Here is a 19,746-nt window from a genome sequence, read left to right on the forward strand (position 1 = left end):
GGAGGGGGAGAAGGCGCTGGAAAAAGAGACGGGCAGGAGGAGATGGAAAGAGATGTGGCGGAACAAGAAATGAGAGACAGATGTGGAGAGAGAGGGGAAGCAGAGAAAGGTGTAGGTGGCACATAGAAGTTGGAGAGAGGTAGTGGTCAGGTTCAAAAGGAATAATGGGGAGGAGGGGGAGAAGGCGCTGGACAAAGAGACGGGCAGGAGGAGATGGAAAGAGATGTGGCGGAACAAGAAATGAGAGACAGATGAGGAGAACATGGACAAGAGGAGGTGGAAAGAAGAGTTGTGAAAAATATACAGCGTGTCCCATATAAAAGCGGTACGCCTCACGCCCGAGATTTAAGTATCAATGAACTAAGAAAAACTATAGGTAACAGTAACTTTAAGAAAACATGCAGTTACCTGCAATGGGCCTCCAGGCATCCCTGACTTCGAGTGATCACATTACTAGCAACACGCTGTAATTCTGTAGGCATGATGTTGTTAACTTCTCTCGTAATGCTCCGTTTAATATCATCTATTGTGCATGGGTTATCAACATACACTTTGTATTTTACTGTGCCTCATAAATAATAGTCACAAGAGGTCAGATCCTGCTACCCTAAGCGCCAGAGGCCTTTACTGACACTTGGTGATGTGTGCCATACTTCGGTTGGATGTGTGACCGATTGCTCCATCTTTTCGGAACACTGAACATAACTTCTCTGCATGTGTTAACTGTGCATCGAAAGAGTCAAAGATCTCTAGATATCTGACAGTGTTTAAGGTATAATTGAAAAACATGGGTCCAATAATTCGCCTGCCAGACGGCGCACACCAAACACCTATCTTCTGAGTGAGAAGTCTTCATATAGAATATATGGGTTCTCCTGCAACCAGTATCTGCAATTCAGGGAGTTTACATAACCCGACAAATGAAACCAGGCCTCATCTGATATGCAGTAACCGTTAGGAATTCAATATACTTATATGGATACGGTGTCTGTTCTTTCGGACATGTCCGAAAGAACAGACACGATTGATGACCCGCAGCCGTCTAGAACGAAATTAGAATTACATATTAATTCCTTCAGCTGCTGGCGGGCGTTGATATATATCAACGGGGACAGGTGAAAATGTGTGCCCTGACCGGGACTCGAACCCGGGATCTCCTTCTTACATGGCAGACACTCTATCCAGCTGAGCCAGCAAGGGCACAGAGGATAGTGGGACTGCAGCGACTAGCTCGCTCACGCGTCCCGCGAGACCCACATTCTCACCTTATATGTCCACACACTACATTCGTAGTGTCCCTACCCAACACATTCATTACTCCTGGAAGACATTCTTACCAAATCCCGTAAGAGATCGGGAAAATGTGTGCATCCGCACAGAAGAAGAAGGTCATGTACGGTATTGCCAGAACTATACACGTATATGGATATGGTGTATGCGCGACATAGTCCCTGCAGTCGCACTATCCTCTTTGCCCCCGGTGGCCCAGATGGATAGAGCGTCTGCCATGTAAGCAGATTTTCACCTGTACCCGTTGATATATATTAACGCCCATCAGGAGCTGAAGATATTAATATACAATTCCAACTTCGTTAGGAATTAATGTTAACAGCCAGTTTCAATAACTAACTCTTTTTCCCTGACCTTCAGATTTCAACTCTTTCACAACTCTGACACGATAGGATTTTAATTTCTTATATTTTAGTACACGATGACATGATGTACGAATACGCCAAGTTGCTGCGATAACCCCCATACTGACATGGGGGGACTTCTCGTAATGTTCATGCAAATTCTGTCTATAGTCTTAGGGGTCCTTACTGACTGTCGCCTTTTCTTACCGCTCTACATTTCTTGTACATGTGAATATGCTGGTCGTGGGGAGTCCCCTACCAGGATATTTCGCATGAATCTCTTTACATTCCTTCATGGAGCCTGTCTTTACGGAACACTCCACATGATCGATTCGTTGGTCTAATGCAAACTGTCTCATTTCTGTAACAACTCAACAATAGGAACTTCTCACAACAATAGACGCACCAACAAACATCTACACTCAATTTTCCAATAAAAAAAATGTCGTGTGGCTAGGGCTTCCCGTCGGGTAGACCGTTCGTCGGGTGCAAGTCTTTCGATTTGACGTCACTTCGGCGACTTGCTCGTCGATTGGGATGGAATGATGATGATTAGGACAACACAACACCCAGTCCCTGAGTGGAGAAAATCTCCGATCCAGCTGGGAATCGAACCCGGTCCCCTTAGGATTGACATTCCGTCGCGCTGACCACTTTTTTTCCTGTTGTGTTTGGTCGTTGCGGACGGCACATGACATCCGTTCATGTTCGTTGTTCGTCCTTGCACTCAGTTTTTTATTACAGAGGCCAACCAGCTCTCTGACCGAACACGCTGAGCTACCGTGCCGGCATCACTCAGCTACCGGGGGCGGACAACTTTCCAATAAAACACAGTTAGCCAACATTCGAGACAGTGTTGCCACTTCACAAGCAATTCGACTGGAGAAGATTAGCTGGTACATGAGGCGTGCTGGTTTTATGTGGAACATCCTGTATGTGCCGTACGTGTATGATGGCGAAACCGCAGCTAAGAGGCTAGTTCAAAATAAACACAAAATTTCATGAACCGTAGACACAAAAGTCCTCAATTGGATCGCATCGATATCAATACCACATATTCACAAAGAGAAGAAAATGCATCCCATACACTCTCATATTCCGGTAATATTATTTAGTGTGAGAGGATGTAAAGCGAAAGTTGATCTACATTCACAGACGACTAAAGAAAGACCGTTATTGATATTTGCTTGTTCAGACAGAGGTGGGATCGGAACAAAACCACCTAACCTTGCATACGCGGACACAGAGTTGCACCTGAAAAATAATGTAAATTGAAGTCACGCCATTGCAACACAAGCAAGTAACGTTCCCATCCGAACTCCTTGAAACCTAAAGTTTAAAAACGTTCATCACAAATCATTCACAAGACAAAACGTCCGAACTGTCTGAAATCGTCAGCGTGCAGCACGGTACAAACAACGTCTCGCAGGCTCGAAGAGGAAGTAGAAAATGAGCACAATGCAGCTCTATCAAAACTCATTGCCAAGGCATCTGATTGATTGACTAAGCTCCGCATAGAAAGCATTGCTTGCAGATATACTGCATACCAAACGTTAAAATTTCCTGACGAAAGCATGGACTCTAAAAGTCTTTGCGTCATGATAGTGACTCACAGCTCACGGTTTGTTACATAATACGAAAGATGTTTCTAACAGACGGCATTCAAAGTACATCGTCCCATTAAAAAACACATGCCAGCTTCAGTATCTATGCCTGCTATTATTTGCCAAAAACCTTTTTTCGATACCTTGAACCGCTCACTAAATAGAGTGCAAGTTTTAAGTAATTCATCTGTATATGTTCAGCTTCATGTTTCTAAAGTTCTCGTGGTGAGGCTCGAAAATTATACATATCTGCAAATTTATACCCAGCAATTTAAAAAAAATCACGTTAGATGATCCTAGTGTTTTTTTATATGTAAGTTAAGAAATTGCAAGAGAGTTTTCTCACCAAGTAGCGTTGATTCTGAAAATTCATATCTATACCCACACTGATAATAAAATTTTGACTGTCTGTTTGTTTGAATATGCTGATCTCCGAAGCTACAAAACCAATTTTATTGGGGCTTTCACAAGTAACTACAGCGTACCTTGGGGCAACATATAGGCTTCATTTCATGATAATCGGATCACAGGAGAAAATGTATTGTAATTTAAAGTTTTATCAAAAATCATCTGCTCAGCTTAGCAGTTTGGATGTTTAATCATCACGATGGAGTACACCACAGAACCAATACAGCGCCGTTAGGTTCGTAATACGCCAAAGAACCAATACATGGCACTGTTAGGTTTTTTTTTTTCAATTCAGTGACAAAGGTATTTTCGAAAATGTACGTCAATGACAAAGTTAAGGACTGTAATGTTATGTCCATGAATACCAAATAATATTGAATTTGCTTGTCCATATATATGGATTTACTGATTTCGCTTTGTGTATTAAAAACTTAACGATATTGCTTTGTTTCTTTCGGTGGGTTTTATTTGTATCCTCTGCTAGGAAAAAGAATTTATTACGTTTTCTTTGTGATTTTAGTGCCTACTGATTACATTTTTATTTCGTTTTGCTTACAAATAAAAATGCCTTGAAAATAGTCAAGTCTTTCTCAATACGCCAGAAACGCAAAAAGACTGAGGACCATATAGTCTCAAGAATCCAATGCACATCGTTAGGCGACGCTTGCTGTGGCTCTAGAACATCAGGCTTTAACATGCTATTTGGATACTCCTTCGGAAAGCGAGGTCCACAGTAAATCTGTTCGATAGTGTCATGCATTATCTCGCTCCTCAGAACCTTCCACTCACAGAAGCTTCAAGTTACTTCTCTGCAACGTAACATCATAGAAGTGGACATTTTGACGAGAAGTGGAGCAGGCTAGTAAATGTTCGTACACCGAATTCCACTTAGTCTTCAAAATTTACTATTTCGCTTTAAACATTTACAATTCCCAGTGAGCTTACGTTATGTCATGACCAAACACAAAGCACAAGGCTAGATACTGCGTGTTGTAGGTGTGAACCCTGGACCGCAATAGAAGTTACTTTTTGCGTCCCCAGCTCTACGTGGCTCTCTCCTGTGTTAGTGAAACAAACAATCTCTTTTTCCATATCTCCAATCATACTACTTTAAACATTGTATACAAAGAAGATTTACATGTCAAAAATAAATTCCGTACATACGGAGTCTCGGCTACAGCTAGTTAAAAATCTGTACATTCATAAAAAAACTATTTCTAAAGAAATACACTAAAATAAGGTACTTTTAGTGACGTATTATGTTCTCCAAAAGTAATATGAAACCATAAATCTTTACGTTTACTTTTCTTTTTCCCTTCAAAGTACCGTTTCCGTCTCGTTACTCTCTGTGCACCATCCAACAATAGTAAGCCAAAATATTAGTGTCCCATCGGTCCTGATACTTCTGTTCGATTTCTTTAATGCCTTGTCAGAACCTTTCTGTCTGTTCCTCACTTACAGCACCTAGGTTGTCTGCAAAATAGTTGAGAGCGCAGGAAGTGCAGCTTCAAGGTTACTGTGTCACGCACTACTTTGAAGTTACCCAACATGGTTTTTTTTAACTTCCTGGCAGATTAAAACGGTGTGCCGGACCGAGACTCGAACAGGAGACCTTTGCCTTTCGCGGGCAAGTGCTCTACCAACTGAGCTACCCAAGCACGACTCACGCCCCGTCCTCACAGCATCAATTCCGCCAGTACCTCGTCTCCTACCTTCCAAACTTCACAAAAGCTCTCCTGCTAAACTTGCAGAACTAGCCTCCTGGAAGTGAGGATACTGCAGAGACATGGCTTTTTGACTTTGTAGTGGAGTGTGCGCTGGTATGAAACTTCCTGGCAAAGGTCCCGAGTTCGAGTCTCGGTCCGGCACACATTTTTAATCTGCCAGAGCACACTCCGCTGCAGAGTCAAAAATTTCATTTTTTTTTACTAAATTCACGTAAACAGGGTCTTTGCAACTGCCGAGTAACTTGAAGACACTTCTTTTAAAGCATATGCAAGCTGATTAGTTAATGTCTTTCATTTTGTGTTCAAATGTTTCGTCTCTCTTCAATTTTCGAATCTTGGGGGAGGGGGGGGGGGGGAAAGAAAACTCTATCTTTCAGCTTATTCTCTGATAGGCTTGGAAACTTACTTGCCGCATGCTTTTGGTAGGTCTATAATAAGTAGTATCATAATTTCAAGTTTTATGTGGGATGAAGGCAGGAGTATTTCTTTGGGTTCACAAGAGAACCTAACAGCACTTTTTTTCCTCTAACTTTTGTCATTCTGTGTGGCCAGAGATTCTGATTCCTTTCCTCACTGTGGCTATTTATTCATTAAACTAACGGCTATTTGTTCATTACATTAACGCCAGCATTGTTTTGTGATGTTTTGCAATGTAGCGTGCTACAAAAATTTGTTTTATTTTGTAGGCTATAAGACAGCTACAACTCTGTGGCACAGTCGTTTTTCTTCGATTGTGGTACAGACAGATAGCTTTGTTATAGCCTATAAAATAAAATAACTTTTTGTAGCACTTTACACAGTGCTGGTGTTGGTGTAATCCATAAATAGCCACATTGTAAATGGAAGTAAACGTTTTAAGTACTTGACCTGAAATCAGCACCCAAAAATACAACAGACAACTGTGTAGCTTTAAGAAACAAAATTGCATTCACGACTAGGGTCATCAGCTGCACGTTAACACTAAATTCAAGTGAGACATCGTCGAAATGTCAGTAAGGCTCCCCATTGTGTCCTGAGGCTAATTCATGTTTCTGATCGACAGGTATGCATGACGATGGGTCCAGGCGCCCTCATATGGACGGTCTGCAGCGAGGTGTTCCGTCCTCGCGTCAAGGGCATCGCCATGTCGGTGTTGTCCATTGTCAACTGCGGATCGGCTTTTGCCACGCTCAAGACATACCACGCCATGTCCACCCACTTCGAGCTGTGCGTGTCCTTCTGGATGTTCGCCATTTTCTGCGCATTCGCCGTGTTCTACGTGTGGAGGTTCGTTCCTGAGACCAAAGGGCGGCTGGCGGAGGAGGTGGCGTTGGAGATAGCGGGCATCAAGCCTGGACGCACTGAAGACGAGACCGCCACCAAAGAGGAGAGGGAGAAGATAAAAGTGTGAGCCTGCACTCCGAGGCACGCCAATACTCTACAATATGACAAACTCTGATGCGCCCAGTATAATGAAAAGTGTCGCCCATCTCTTGACTGTGATAGCCTTTCGACATTCTAGACTTTTCGGCGCTGCTGAAGAAGCGTTATCATTCGCATTATATTTTACATTCATACAAAATATCAACCACACCACTTTATTGTATTTGCTGCAAAGAGATTATTTATTGCAAGAGATCGTAGGCTTACCTGGCCGTCTCCAGTGAAAATATAAGTTCCTCCATTTTTATAAACGATCATTCTACAAGTCGATATATATGTATATAAAGAGCAGATCAGCAGGGATTTACGTTTACTCCTGATGCTTCACCCGTTTTTGGCCTAGGTGAAGAGGGCTCTTTCATTGATACGACTGCCACTTAGTTTCAGCGTCTTAGCAAAAAAAAAAAAAAAAAAAAAAAAAAAAAAAAAAAAAAAAAAAAAAAAGACCCACTTTCATCACCAGTGGCAATCTACGAAAGAAGGTCTGGAGCATCTTGAAGCAGCTTCTTAGGTTCTTTGCAGACTTTCTCGCAATATCCTTCTGATCGTCTTGAAGCAGTTGTGGCACAAATTTCTTCGCAATACTTCTCATGTTCAACTTTTCTCATACAATACGTTAACGTATACCATAACGTATTCCCAAGGTGTTAGAGAGGTCTTGACAGCCTGTCTACGAACTTGCAGAATCAGATCCTCCGTTTGCCGAACGTTTCCTGGAGTGATACAAGTTGACTGCCGACTGGAAAAGTCCTCGTTATCACTAGACGTTCGCCTATTTTGAAAAGCCTATACCAGTCGTAAGTCTGTGTCTTGCCAAAGCGTTGTCTCCAAGTGCTTGCTTCAACGTCTGGTGCGTCTCTGCAGCAGTTTTCCAGATTTAGAATAAAGTTTTACTTAAATAAGCTACTGTTTCAGGTCAGCCATCGCAAAGCCACCAACTGTCTGAAACACAACAGTGGAAATATGTTCACCAAGAAGCAGCCAAATCACTGAGATCACAGACACTTGACACACTAATTCAGGGCAGGTGTGTGATGGGACAGCTAATTGTACTTCAACGTGCTCTTAATCATTAACGGGAAAAATCAAATTTTGGGAATATTGGATACCACATCGCATTAAATTTCTGTTGGTGTTCTGAAGTATTCTACCAGACTGGCTCTTCCTGCAGTACTAGATCCATTTAAGATGAATTTTCTCTCAGTTGATATTAGCATCGTTATCGTAAGCCCGACACTGCTAATCGCCGATATGAGTGATAACTACGTAAGATAAGGTATTGTACGACGGCAGCAACAGGGTGCGAGGAACCAGTTTCATCAACGAGGCGTGCAACTTCAGAGCCCACAGTGTGACACAGAGTTAAGGGAATCTGTAACTGATATCTGTTTCTCTTCATAACACATGCTTTATTTTTCACGCAAAATTTCCGCCTTCATATTGTTTTTTTTCTGAATTCCTCAGTCAGGCTAGTGATTTCATGCCACACGGCTACACACACACACACACACACACACACACACACACACACACACACAATCATATGTGAAAACGATTATCCCACATTTACACTCGTCCTTCTGCCAACGTCTTCTTACAGGAACAGCATCTGCGGTAATCTGCAAGCACATTGCAAATCGTGGATCTCTTCTTTTTTCTTTGAAAAAAAATTCTCAAAAAATGAGCAATAATCAGTGGTGCACAGCACGGACCGCTTGTGCACAACTTCTTTGGTATACACCCCACGCTTCCTTTGGAGACTCCTAATGAACTGCGTTTGACAGTTGTCTTCTCCTTTAGGTCATTCTAAATGTTATTATTAAATGTCTTGACTTTGTCGTGATATTTGCGTATTCTGGACTTCAGTGCCCATTGAACTTCTTATTTTCGTTACCAAATGTAATTAAGGAACTTCTTTGGAGGTACATTTAGTTTTCTTGATATCGAACACTCCCTCCGAAGCACCCCGTCAGTTCTGCTGCTTATTATTCTAGTCATAAATGTGGTCGTGTGAAATATAGCAGAACACAAAATCCTGAAAATTCACACCTGTACACAAGCCATTCTTCCAACTGCCATACAGTGGCATAAACACTAAGAACCAACGATTGCACTCAGTTAATCACAGTGTAAGCTAGTCGTAAGCAGTGAATTCTCTGACTCATAACCTTACATGTTATCACAAGTAATTTCGCAAGGATTTTTTTCTTCTCATTCTACCGTTTAGACATGAACCATATGATGTAATCCCATGGAACAGTTATGCTTCCTCATATTACAACTCTTGGGTGGAATGTAAATTTTTTCTCATCGTACACTATTTCAACCATTCAGTCCCCCTCCATTTCTAGGATATATTTTTCCCGTAACACGAAACACACTGTAGAATTCTCAGCTTCAGTAATTTAGTAAACTCGTATATAAAAATCAGCAGCTCTTCAGACCGTTACGAAAGTATATACTCCGATTCAGTCCCATGTTTCCTCAGTGCAGAATTTTAATGCTTGCTTCAACCACACCTTAACTGATCGGAAGATAATAGTAGCCATACGTTGGTCAGTTCTTTAAATTTGTAGAGAATACGCGCTTCTTATTGAGACCTATCTAAATTCAGACTGTTATGTTCTCCTTTAACCTTATTTTCTGTAAGTCGAAAACACTGTATACTATCCCCTTTGAGCGGCAGTCTAACAATTACAGTTGGTTTACTTGAAGAAATCTGCCGTGAAAAACTTGCTTTAAATAGAGATGAAGTGAATCAACAGAAAATGCGAGCCAATCTCATATGACACTACCGCGCTTCATCCACAGCCAGTAGACCAATGAAATCAACTGCTTACATAAACTACACTCGCGTTATTAATACCATCTGTAAGCCGAATTGGATACCAAATCAAATAAACAACTTTTTCTTCATACATTTTTACAGTGCATGAATTTTAATTCACTCTCAGCAATGCTCCTGTCGTTTGAGCTCTCTACACCTCCTGAATTATCTTCATCTCATAATGGTGTCTTATGAAATGCTAGAAGGAAAACATATTCTGTCTTCACAACACTAAATGAGCACTTTTCTTCTGGATGTGCACGATTACGAAAAACTGGAAACAGACTAATTTGTCTTGCAATAAATCAGAGACAGAAATATGATTGCGTTTTCGTATCTCTCTGACATCTCGTTGACAATGATGTCTCAGTTACTCCAAAAAATGATAAACTAGACATATTCGTGGTTCGCCGTATCAAGAAGGAAAAACTGCAAGACAGGTTGACTGAAACAATAACGAAGATTATACGACAAGGAAACATTCGAGAGGAGGCGGAAACTGGGACAGTATTGCAATAGCAGTATGCTACCTACATCACGAAGCCTTTTTCCTGTATTGATACTGATCTTGTATTGCCGTAGGTTAACAATAATGTTCCTAAAAACTCTTTTAAGCCTGACTAGTTCACATAGTGACATTATGTGTACCAGTATTTGACCGTGTCTATGTTCCTATGCGCTGTTTTTGTATGGACAGTATACAATTTTCTGTAAGATATTAAAACCAATAAATTTAGTTTTTCATAAACATGAAGTTATAGTAGGGGTTATTTTCAACGCCCTCATTTTTTGGAATAAATATCAGCAAACGTTTGAAATGTGATGAAAGTAAAGTCTCTTTGTACTGATAACACGTCTTATGACTGCAACTGTTTCCATGACGTTATTACATCAGTGTTAGCAATACGAAACTTCATCCTGCTAATGAATTACTAGTACAATCTTTGGGAAAAAGAGATGATAACTGAAGTATGAGGAATTACATTCTTCTGTTGATAATTTCATTTTTTATTTAAAAACTGTAAAACTGAATTAAGATAGTTGTTGACATAACATGTTACACATCTTTTCAGTGTCAACTATGTAAGAACACAGCTACGTAACTGTAAATTCTTAACATAACTACATTCACTGCGATATCGAAATACCTCACGAATAGAATTAATAATACCTATATATTAATAACTTTTAATATACATGTGGTGAAATTACTGGTCTGGAAGTACCGTGGGGCAAAATTAAATGGAAATAAAATGTAATCGTTACACGAAACTTGATGAGATCTGAATTTTCTTGGCAGATTAAAGCAGCGCGCAAGATCTAGACGAGAATGAGAGTTTTTGCCTCTTAGTAACTGAGTTCCCCAGACATGACCACGACACACCCTCAAAGATTTAGTTCTACAAGTACTTACGTATTGTGAATTCTGAAATTTTCCCCGCGTATTTCTTCTTCCAGTAATTTTCTGGTTTGCAGCCGGATCCCATCAACATTCTGCCACGATACTTCGGCCCAGAGACGTCCGGACATCCTCAGGTGAGTAGACGAAGTACTGAAGAGACCTGATGCAGCCATGGCATTTATAATGAATTCCGCGCATGCGAATCTTACTGGTGGTTTACGGCGCATGGATTAGGAGGTGACACGCGCGAGGCAGCCAAGTTGTGTGTGCTGCCCTTAATGGTGAAATAAGAACAATCTAATCGCTAAGTATCGAATAAGCACGTCGATTCGGTTGTGAACGCATAATTTTAATAATTGGATCCCAATTTTTATCCAGCTGAAAACCGTTATCACGATTCATTAAATTATCAGCAAGACGTATTTCCACGGATTGTTTAATTACAGAGTTCCAGAAGCTGGAATCCGGTGCTAAAATTTTGGTATTATTATATTCCATTGAACGTCCCATGGAAATGTAATGTTCTGCTACTGCTGATTTTAAAGGTTGCCGCAGACGGGTGTGTCTTTCGTGTTCTACACAGCGTTCCTGGACCGTTCGTGTGTTCTGAACTACACTCCTGGAAATGGAAAAAAGAACACATTGACACCGGTGTGTCAGACCCACGATACTTGCTCCGGACACTGCGAGAGGGCTGTACAAGCAATGATCACACTCACGGCACAGCGGACACACCAGGAAGCGCGGTGTTGGCCGTCGAATGGCGCTAGCTGCGCAGCATTTGTGCACCACCGCCGTCAGTGTCAGCCAGTTTGCCGTGGCATACGGAGCTCCATCGCAGTCTTTAACACTGGTAGCATGCCGCGACAGCGTGGACGTGAACCGTATGTGCAGTTGACGGACTTTGAGCGAGGGCGTATATTGGGCATGCGGGAGGCCGGGTGGACGTACCGCCGAATTGCTCAACACGTGGGGCGTGAGGTCTCCACAGTACATCGATGTTGTCGCCAGTGGTCGGCGGAAGGTGCACGTGCCCGTCGACCTGGGACCGGACCGCAGCGACGCACGGATGCACGCCAAGACCATAGGATCCTACGCAGTGCCGTAGGGGACCGCACCGCCACTTCCCAGCAAATTAGGGACACTGTTGCTCCTGGGGTATCGGCGAGGACCATTCGCAACCGTCTCCATGAAGCTGGGCTACGGTCCCGCACACCGTTAGGCCGTCTTCCGCTCACGCCCCAACATCGTGCAGCCCGCCTCCAGTGGTGTCGCGACAGGCGTGAATGGAGGGACGAATGGAGACGTGTCGTCTTCAGCGATGAGAGTCGCTTCTGCCTTGGTGCCAATGATGGTCGTATGCGTGTTTGGCGCCGTGCAGGTGAGCGCCACAATCAGGACTGCATACGACCGAGGCACACAGGGCCAACACCCGGCATCATGGTGTGGGGAGCGATCTCCTACACTGGCCGTACACCTCTGGTGATCGTCGAGGGGACACTGAATAGTGCACGGTACATCCAAACCGTCATCGAACCCATCGTTCTACCATTCCTAGAGCGGCAAGGGAACTTGCTGTTTCAACAGGACATTGCACGTCCGCATGTATCCCGTGCCACCCAACGTGCGCTAGAAGGTGTAAGTCAACTACCCTGGCCAGCAAGATCTCCGGATCTGTCTCCCATTGAGCATGTTTGGGACTGGATGAAGCGTCGTCTCACGCGGTCCGCACGTCCAGCACGAACGCTGGTCCAACTGAGGCGCCAGGTGGAAATGGCATGGCAAGCCGTTCCACAGGACTACATCCAGCATCTCTACGATCGTCTCCATGGGAGAACAGCAGCCTGCATTGCTGCGAAAGGTGGATATACACTGTACTAGTGCCGACATTGTGCATGCTCTGTTGCCTGTGTCTATGTGCCTGTGGTTCTGTCAGTGTGATCATGTGATGTATCTGACCCCAGGAATGTGTCAATAAAGTTTCCCCTTCCTGGGACAATGAATTCACGGTGTTCTTATTTCAATTTCCAGGAGTGTATATATGCAGAGCTACAGTCACAGGGAATTTTATAAACACCCGCGTTCCTCAATTGTAAATCGTCTTTAAACGATCCGACTAAGGCCCTGCTCATTGCTGAAGCGCGGAAGATGACATTAATATTATTCTTCCTAAGGAATCTGCCTATTTTAGAAGACACGTTCCTGGCATGTGGAAGAAAGCATATTCAAGAGAAATATCTTAGGGTAGGTATCATTCACGGAAAGAAGAAAGATTAAATTTGCCCACTCTGCTAAAGAAGAAATAAAAGCTGAAGTACAATCTCATGTTGGAACAGCCTGTGGAAGGTAATTTTCAGAGAAATCATCTTGGCATTTCCCTTCAGCAATTTACATAAACTGCAAAAAAACTGAAATCTTGATGGCCAGGTATAGATTTCAATTGAAGTCCTCTGAATTTATCCGGTCTCACTACCACATCGCCTCATTTGGTGGATGATTATAGAATAATATTTCACTATGTAGAACCTAAAACAACTAGATTAATTGTTAACAACTTCAAGTTATAAATTACACAAATAAAATGACGAAATAGAGAAAACATACTGAAACCCTCCTCCAAAAACAGCCACAATTATTAAACCAATCATTCCAAAAGAAATACAGTTACCATTAACATCAAAAGAACAATAAGAACGAAATTATTGTTATTAGATATTGTGTAATAATGTAAACCAAAAGAATAAGAAACAGTGTAGCATATAAAATATTTAAAAAATTAAGTAGTTACCTTATCTTAAGCAACAATTTTAATAATCAAGTCCTTTGAGTAAACTTCAACCAATAAAGGTATATTGCAAAAAGATAAACCACAAGTGTCAAAATAAATCGGTGTTAAAGTTATGAAATTAACATCATATCCTATAAAATGAACATCCTTTATTGTGAAATGGTACCCAAAATCATCACCGTAGTAATTAGATTTATTTCAGAATAATATATTATGAAACCACAAATGTAATGTCCACCATCAAAATTAAAGATCCAAGAACTAGAAATCAGAACAGCAAAATCATCTACATGATTTGGAAAGCGAGAATGAGTAACTAAACCTAAAGAATTCTAACCAAGTGAATTTGGTCTCATCATTGAAAAGTCTGTTTGAAGCAAAAGTACTAAACATTAACAACAAGAGGTACACTCATTTCAGCACATATATAGACCCCACTTTCATAAATAACCAGTTAAGGACTATGTACCAAAATATATGTAAGTAAGAGATATTCAGTCATTTATTAAAGCCATTACTAATATTAAATTAACATGTTCTATGTCCGCCCTCGGTAGCTGAGTGGTCAGCGCGACGGAATGTCAATCCTAAGGGCCTGGGTTCGATTCCCGGCTGGGACGGAGATTTTCTCCGCTCAGAGACTGGGTGTTGTGTTGTCCTAATCATCATCATTTCATCCCCATTGACGCGCAAGTCACCAAAGAGGTGGCAAATCGAAAGATTTGCACCAGGCGAACGGTCTACCCGACGGGAGGCCCTAGTCACACGACATTGTTATAACAAGTTCTATAAAGATTCTAGATACCAAATAAAAATTAAAGTTACTGGTGTAACAGGAAACGTGGTTCATCGGATGTTCTCATTAATTCACCGTCCAATCTCGGTAATCCAGTGCACATTGCTTTCATGCTTGACGATATCACTGGCTCAACATGGGAGGATCACATAAGGTTTGTCCGCTGTGCCCTGAACGGTGTGCTCCGAAACTCTTGTGCGTGCACCAGCGCTGTACTCTGTCCTCAGATCTGCCGTAAATCGCCGCCAATCCTGCTTTACAGAGCGGTCAGACCGCGCAATCTTCACGTTCTGAGATGAGGCTGTCATTCAGGAGAAGGGCTGCTCGAAACTTGCACTGCGACATGTACTGAGGCCGGCGGTGGCAGCGATATGCTTGCTATTGGGTGGGGGGGGGGGGGGGGGTCATTCAGCTTGTCGTCCATAGTACCTATGGTAGAAGCCTAAGGCACCATGGCAACTGTGGACTAAATGAGTACCATTGTGAATCATGTGCATTCCTCCGTGCTTGACGCATTCCCTGACGGCGATGACATCTTCCAGCACGATAACTGTCGATGACACAATGCCAGAATCCTGTTCCAACGTTATGAAGAGCGTGAGCTCATGCTGATGCCTTGGCCAGTAGATTCGCCTGATCTGAAATTGTTGGAACATATATGGGACGCTATCGGGCGCCAGCTCCGCGCCCACAGACTACCGGCTTTGCTTAGACGTGAAGCGTCACATAGCTCTGGAAAGCCACCAAGGAGTTGAATCCACGCCACTCAGAAACGCTGATGTAATGCGTTCCAATCCAGGAGACATCACTTAAAACTAATTATCATAAAACTGCAGATATTCCACCCCGAATTTTATTACGAAACGCTTTCATATGGCAGAAGATCGAATGACTCTTACAGTTCACAGAATTAAAAAAAAAAATTGAGAAAGCTAGTTAGTGAATCTGAGGTCATCAGTCCCCTAGACTTAGAGCTACTTAGACCTAACTAACCTAAGGACATCACACACATCCATGCCCGAGGCATGCAGTAGCGTCTTGACTGGGGTCGGGGGGTGAGGGGAGGGGCGGTGAAGGAGGGGGGGGGGGGCGTGGGTTCCTCAGTTGCCACTTCCGTATGCTATCATAAAGGTTTACAGTCTCGACCGGTTGCGGCGGCACGTACTGGAGCACTTTAGCTCAGACAGGTCGCTTCTGACTAGGGATGACGAAGTCGTCATCTTGGTCTTGCTGAGGCTGCGGCTGCGGCGCTGTTTCCCTGCACTGCATCTCCCTCTTCTGCTTGTGCGAACCGGCTTGGGGGAGAGTAGTTCCCTACGTGAGTAGCGGCTGCGCCCTTCCGAGCGTTTTGGGTAACCTCCTTAGCCTCGCCATACTGAGGAGGGTTTGTTCACCCCATGCAGAATTTTCCGCGGTAGTTACGTCGTATATGGTTACACTTGTCATTGCTGCTGGGATATTGTCAGCGTTTGGACCAGCGATGAGGTTGTCGGCTGTCAGGATCTTCCTCCTCCTCTCTGATGTTTTGCTTCATCAGTCTATGTGAAACGAATAAAAAAACAAGGAAATATGTACAGGCAGAAGGAGCAGAAGCGAAGAACTTAAGTTCAGAAAAAGACTAGAATATATAATTAATCTATAGACGATGACAGATGTAGTAGTTGCTTGGGAATGAAATTAGTGGCACAAACCAAGAAGCGACTGGTGCCGTGATCAAACCCGTCAAGCCATCGCAGAACAACGTAGCGCCTACAGCAGCGGCAAACCGTGAAACACCTTTGTAAAGCGTGCGGCTAACGCAGCTTGGGTCTCATTGGAAGCACCGCCGCAGCTTAGCCGCACTTTTAGAAGCTGCTTCCATGCGAAGAAAAAATTGGGGTGCAATAAAAGAGAAACGCTACATTAAAAATTCGCCTACTACTCTAAAAATGTGTACTGCACAATGTGCGTCGTGTTATCAGCAGTTAGAGATAACTTCTCACTATTACAAGTGTGTTATGAAAGGTGCTCCATTAGTTGTAAACAGTTTAAGAATATGGTTTAAATAAAAACTTTGTCATTTTGTATGGAAATTACTAGATCTTACCATCTGTAAGGCTAATTCCTAATACGAATGATGGTCATAAAGTATTATTTATTAACTCGAAAAAATAAAGCCGTCTTTCATAGAATCAAAAGTTACTGTTTTACACTTTCGGAGTAGTTAATAAGGTGAAAAACACTTCCATTCCCGACAAGACTGTTAGTAGCTATTCCAGTAGATCGGCTTCCCATTCCCATTAGTGAGTGTTTACTCAAACACACTTCATTTTCTTCCGATTCTGAAGATACGAACAGATGTAAATCGGTACGTCTCATGACTTTAACTGTTAGTGAAATGTCGTGTGGCGAAGGCCTCCCGGCACGTATACCTGTTCACCTGGTGCAAGTCTTTTGAGGCGACGCTATTTCGGTGACTTGCGCGTCGGTGAGGATGAAATGGCGATGATGAAGACGACACAAATACCCAGTCCCTAAGTATTAGTAATAAATTGTAATGCGGATTGAACTGATATACGAATTTCCCCTAAGAATATCCTAGTGTGTGTAATGAACTGGGGACCTAGAAAGGACGCATAGGATTCGCCCCGCCCGCCCCGATGTAGCCTTCAGTAGTTCACAACCCCACAACAGGTCACAGCACTCCACCCACCTCATCGACGTCCCTCACCGAACCCAGGGGCTATTGTGCGATTCGGCCCTCAATGGACAACGCCCCACTCGCGAAAGAGTAAATGTGGTGTACACGTCCGTGGAGACAGCGTTGGAGCAGCAATCGCCGACATAGTATAACTGAGGCAGAATAAGGGGAGGATTGGTGCCGGGGACCGGCACGCCTTCCCGCTCTGGAAGCAGCGTATTAGACCGCGCGGCTAGCCGGGCGGGCGCATATCCTAATGTACTACTACAATTTTCGTAAAGCTTTATCGTGATAGTGTGGTATGCCTTTCCGAGTGGCAGAGTTCTCACGTTGCTAAAAACAAGTTCGCTTTCAAACTGTTTCTACTTGGTAAGAAGCACGTTATTAAATAATTGTTTCTATTAACAGTGCGTTGCTGTCGTAATTGAGCAAACGAATATTCCGAGGCGAAAGCAAATAACACACCCAGATGCGAACGCAGGCTCTCTCGGCGAATTTAGATGATGAAGTCTTCTCGAGTAAAACGGCCGGAGTGTCCGTGCAGGTTCTAGGCGCTACAGTCTGGAGCCGAGCGACCGCTATGGTCGCAGGTTCGAATCCTGCCTCGGGCATGGATGTGTGTGCTGTCCTTAGGTTAGTTAGGTTTAATTAGTTCTAAGTTCTAGGCGACTGATGACCTCAGATGTTAAGTCGCATAGTGCTCAGAGCTATTTGAACCATTGTTCTTCTCGAGTAATCAGCCGAGTCAATGTATAGAGTCGGGTTCATGTCCAATTCGTATCTTTATAGACACTGGGCTGCAGTCTCCTCCGCCTCGTCTGCAACGCTTGGGCACTTTTCGCGCCTCAGGAAGGGGTGCGCAGACGATGGTGGTGGGAGAAGCGCAGACGGTAGTGGGCGGGGTGGACTCACGGAGTTGTAGAATGACATCCGAGAGCACGAGGACAGTCAACAATTTTGTGACGTCACGCTTAGCAGCCTACGTAAACTGCTACATAGCGAGGCCTGCTGCCACTCTTTATTCAGTCGCGAAACACTGCAAGAAATGGCCACTGGAGCGCCTAGTCACTGAGCTTTTTGTCTTCACTTGGCACTGAAAAATTGTACCTAATGACCCACCTTCCATTTGACAGTTATTCATTTAAAAAACACTTCAGTAGCGAATTACTTCACAGAAATGCAGCTTTGTTTGTTAACGTGAGTGATACTAATTATAGCCAACCCGCAGATTTTAGGCACTAGCCATGCAATCAGGGAGGGGAACGAAAGATGAACACAGCATACATTACTTATTTAAAACTGGCACCGAAAATGCGTATATCGCCGCCAGTAATTGGGAAGGGGGGGGGGGGGGGGGGGGGGGAATTGCTTTAACATCGCCAGCCACTCATGTTCTCGAAACGCGAGAGAAACCATCAAACAAATGTCGGCCGAAAAACCCAAGACAGAAGTTAGCAGGCAATACGTCACCAAGTGGCTAAGAAAGCCTGAACAATTTTGTATTAAAAAAATTCTGATCGTAAGGTGACGTGTACTTTTGCAGCTCAACATTCAATAGAAAATGTAGTTTCTGTTGAGTATACTGGAAGTTCAAGTATATGGTACATAGTAAGGAATGTTTATTAAGCATTAAAAGGGAATTTTACTTAAAAATGTCTCCGAGAACATCGAACTTCTTGTTTCTTAACATTTTCAAGACACTGTGCAACACATTTCATTTTACACTTATTACTGAGCACAATATGCATTGCATTATTCATTTAAAGTGAAAAAGCATTTTATTATGGGTTCATCTTGGAGTTCGTGACACATAAATAGCAATGCATATTAAGCAATAAAAGGTAATGTTGTCAAACTGTGCCCTAAGTATTTTGTTACTTAGCATTTTCCAGACAATGCAAGGCAATTATGTTTGATTTCACACTAAAAGCATTATGGCTGCATCAAAGAGTAAAAACATATTTCATTGGAGATATGTGGAAGGCAGTAATAACCAATACAGATTAAAGAGGCAAAAGTAAAGAAAATATTTCAATTTGTGGCACAGTGTTTGAAGTTTGCTCTTCTTAAAAAATGGCTCTGCGCACTATGGGACTTAACTTCTGAGGTCATCAGTCCCCCAGAACTTAGAACTACTTAAACCTAACTAACCAAAGGACATCACACACATCCATGCTCTTCTTACTACTTGAAGAGAGGGCACAGATGTTTCATTATTTTTCTTTTTGCAGTAATTATTCGTTACATTATTTACAGTGGCCCATATAATTATCGCCCTCCAATGAACCATGGACTATGTCGTTGGTGGGGAGGCTTGCCTGCCTCAGCGATACAGATAGCCGTACCGTAGGTACAACCACAACGGAGGGGTATCTGTTGAGAGGACAGACAAACGTGTGGTTCCTGAAGAGGGCAGCAGCCTTTTCAGTAGTTGCAAGGGCAACAGTCTGGATGATTG

At 42.9% G+C, this 19,746-nt stretch overlaps 1 protein-coding gene across 1 annotated transcript in view; it reads left to right on the forward strand.

The window, feature by feature from the left end:
- The window catches only part of LOC126267107 (facilitated trehalose transporter Tret1-like), a 107,988-nt gene extending 97,612 nt beyond the window's left edge, over window positions 1–10,376 (forward strand). The window contains exon 5 of the mRNA XM_049972005.1: window positions 6,416–10,376. Within this exon, the coding sequence (XP_049827962.1) occupies window positions 6,416–6,763 (348 nt within the window). The 3' untranslated portion in view covers window positions 6,764–10,376. The remainder of the gene's footprint in view (window positions 1–6,415) is intronic.
- Window positions 10,377–19,746: the final 9,370 nt, after the last annotated feature.

The sequence above is a fragment of the Schistocerca gregaria genome, chromosome 4, assembly GCF_023897955.1.
Source record: "Schistocerca gregaria isolate iqSchGreg1 chromosome 4, iqSchGreg1.2, whole genome shotgun sequence".
Taxonomy (NCBI): domain Eukaryota; kingdom Metazoa; phylum Arthropoda; class Insecta; order Orthoptera; family Acrididae; genus Schistocerca; species Schistocerca gregaria.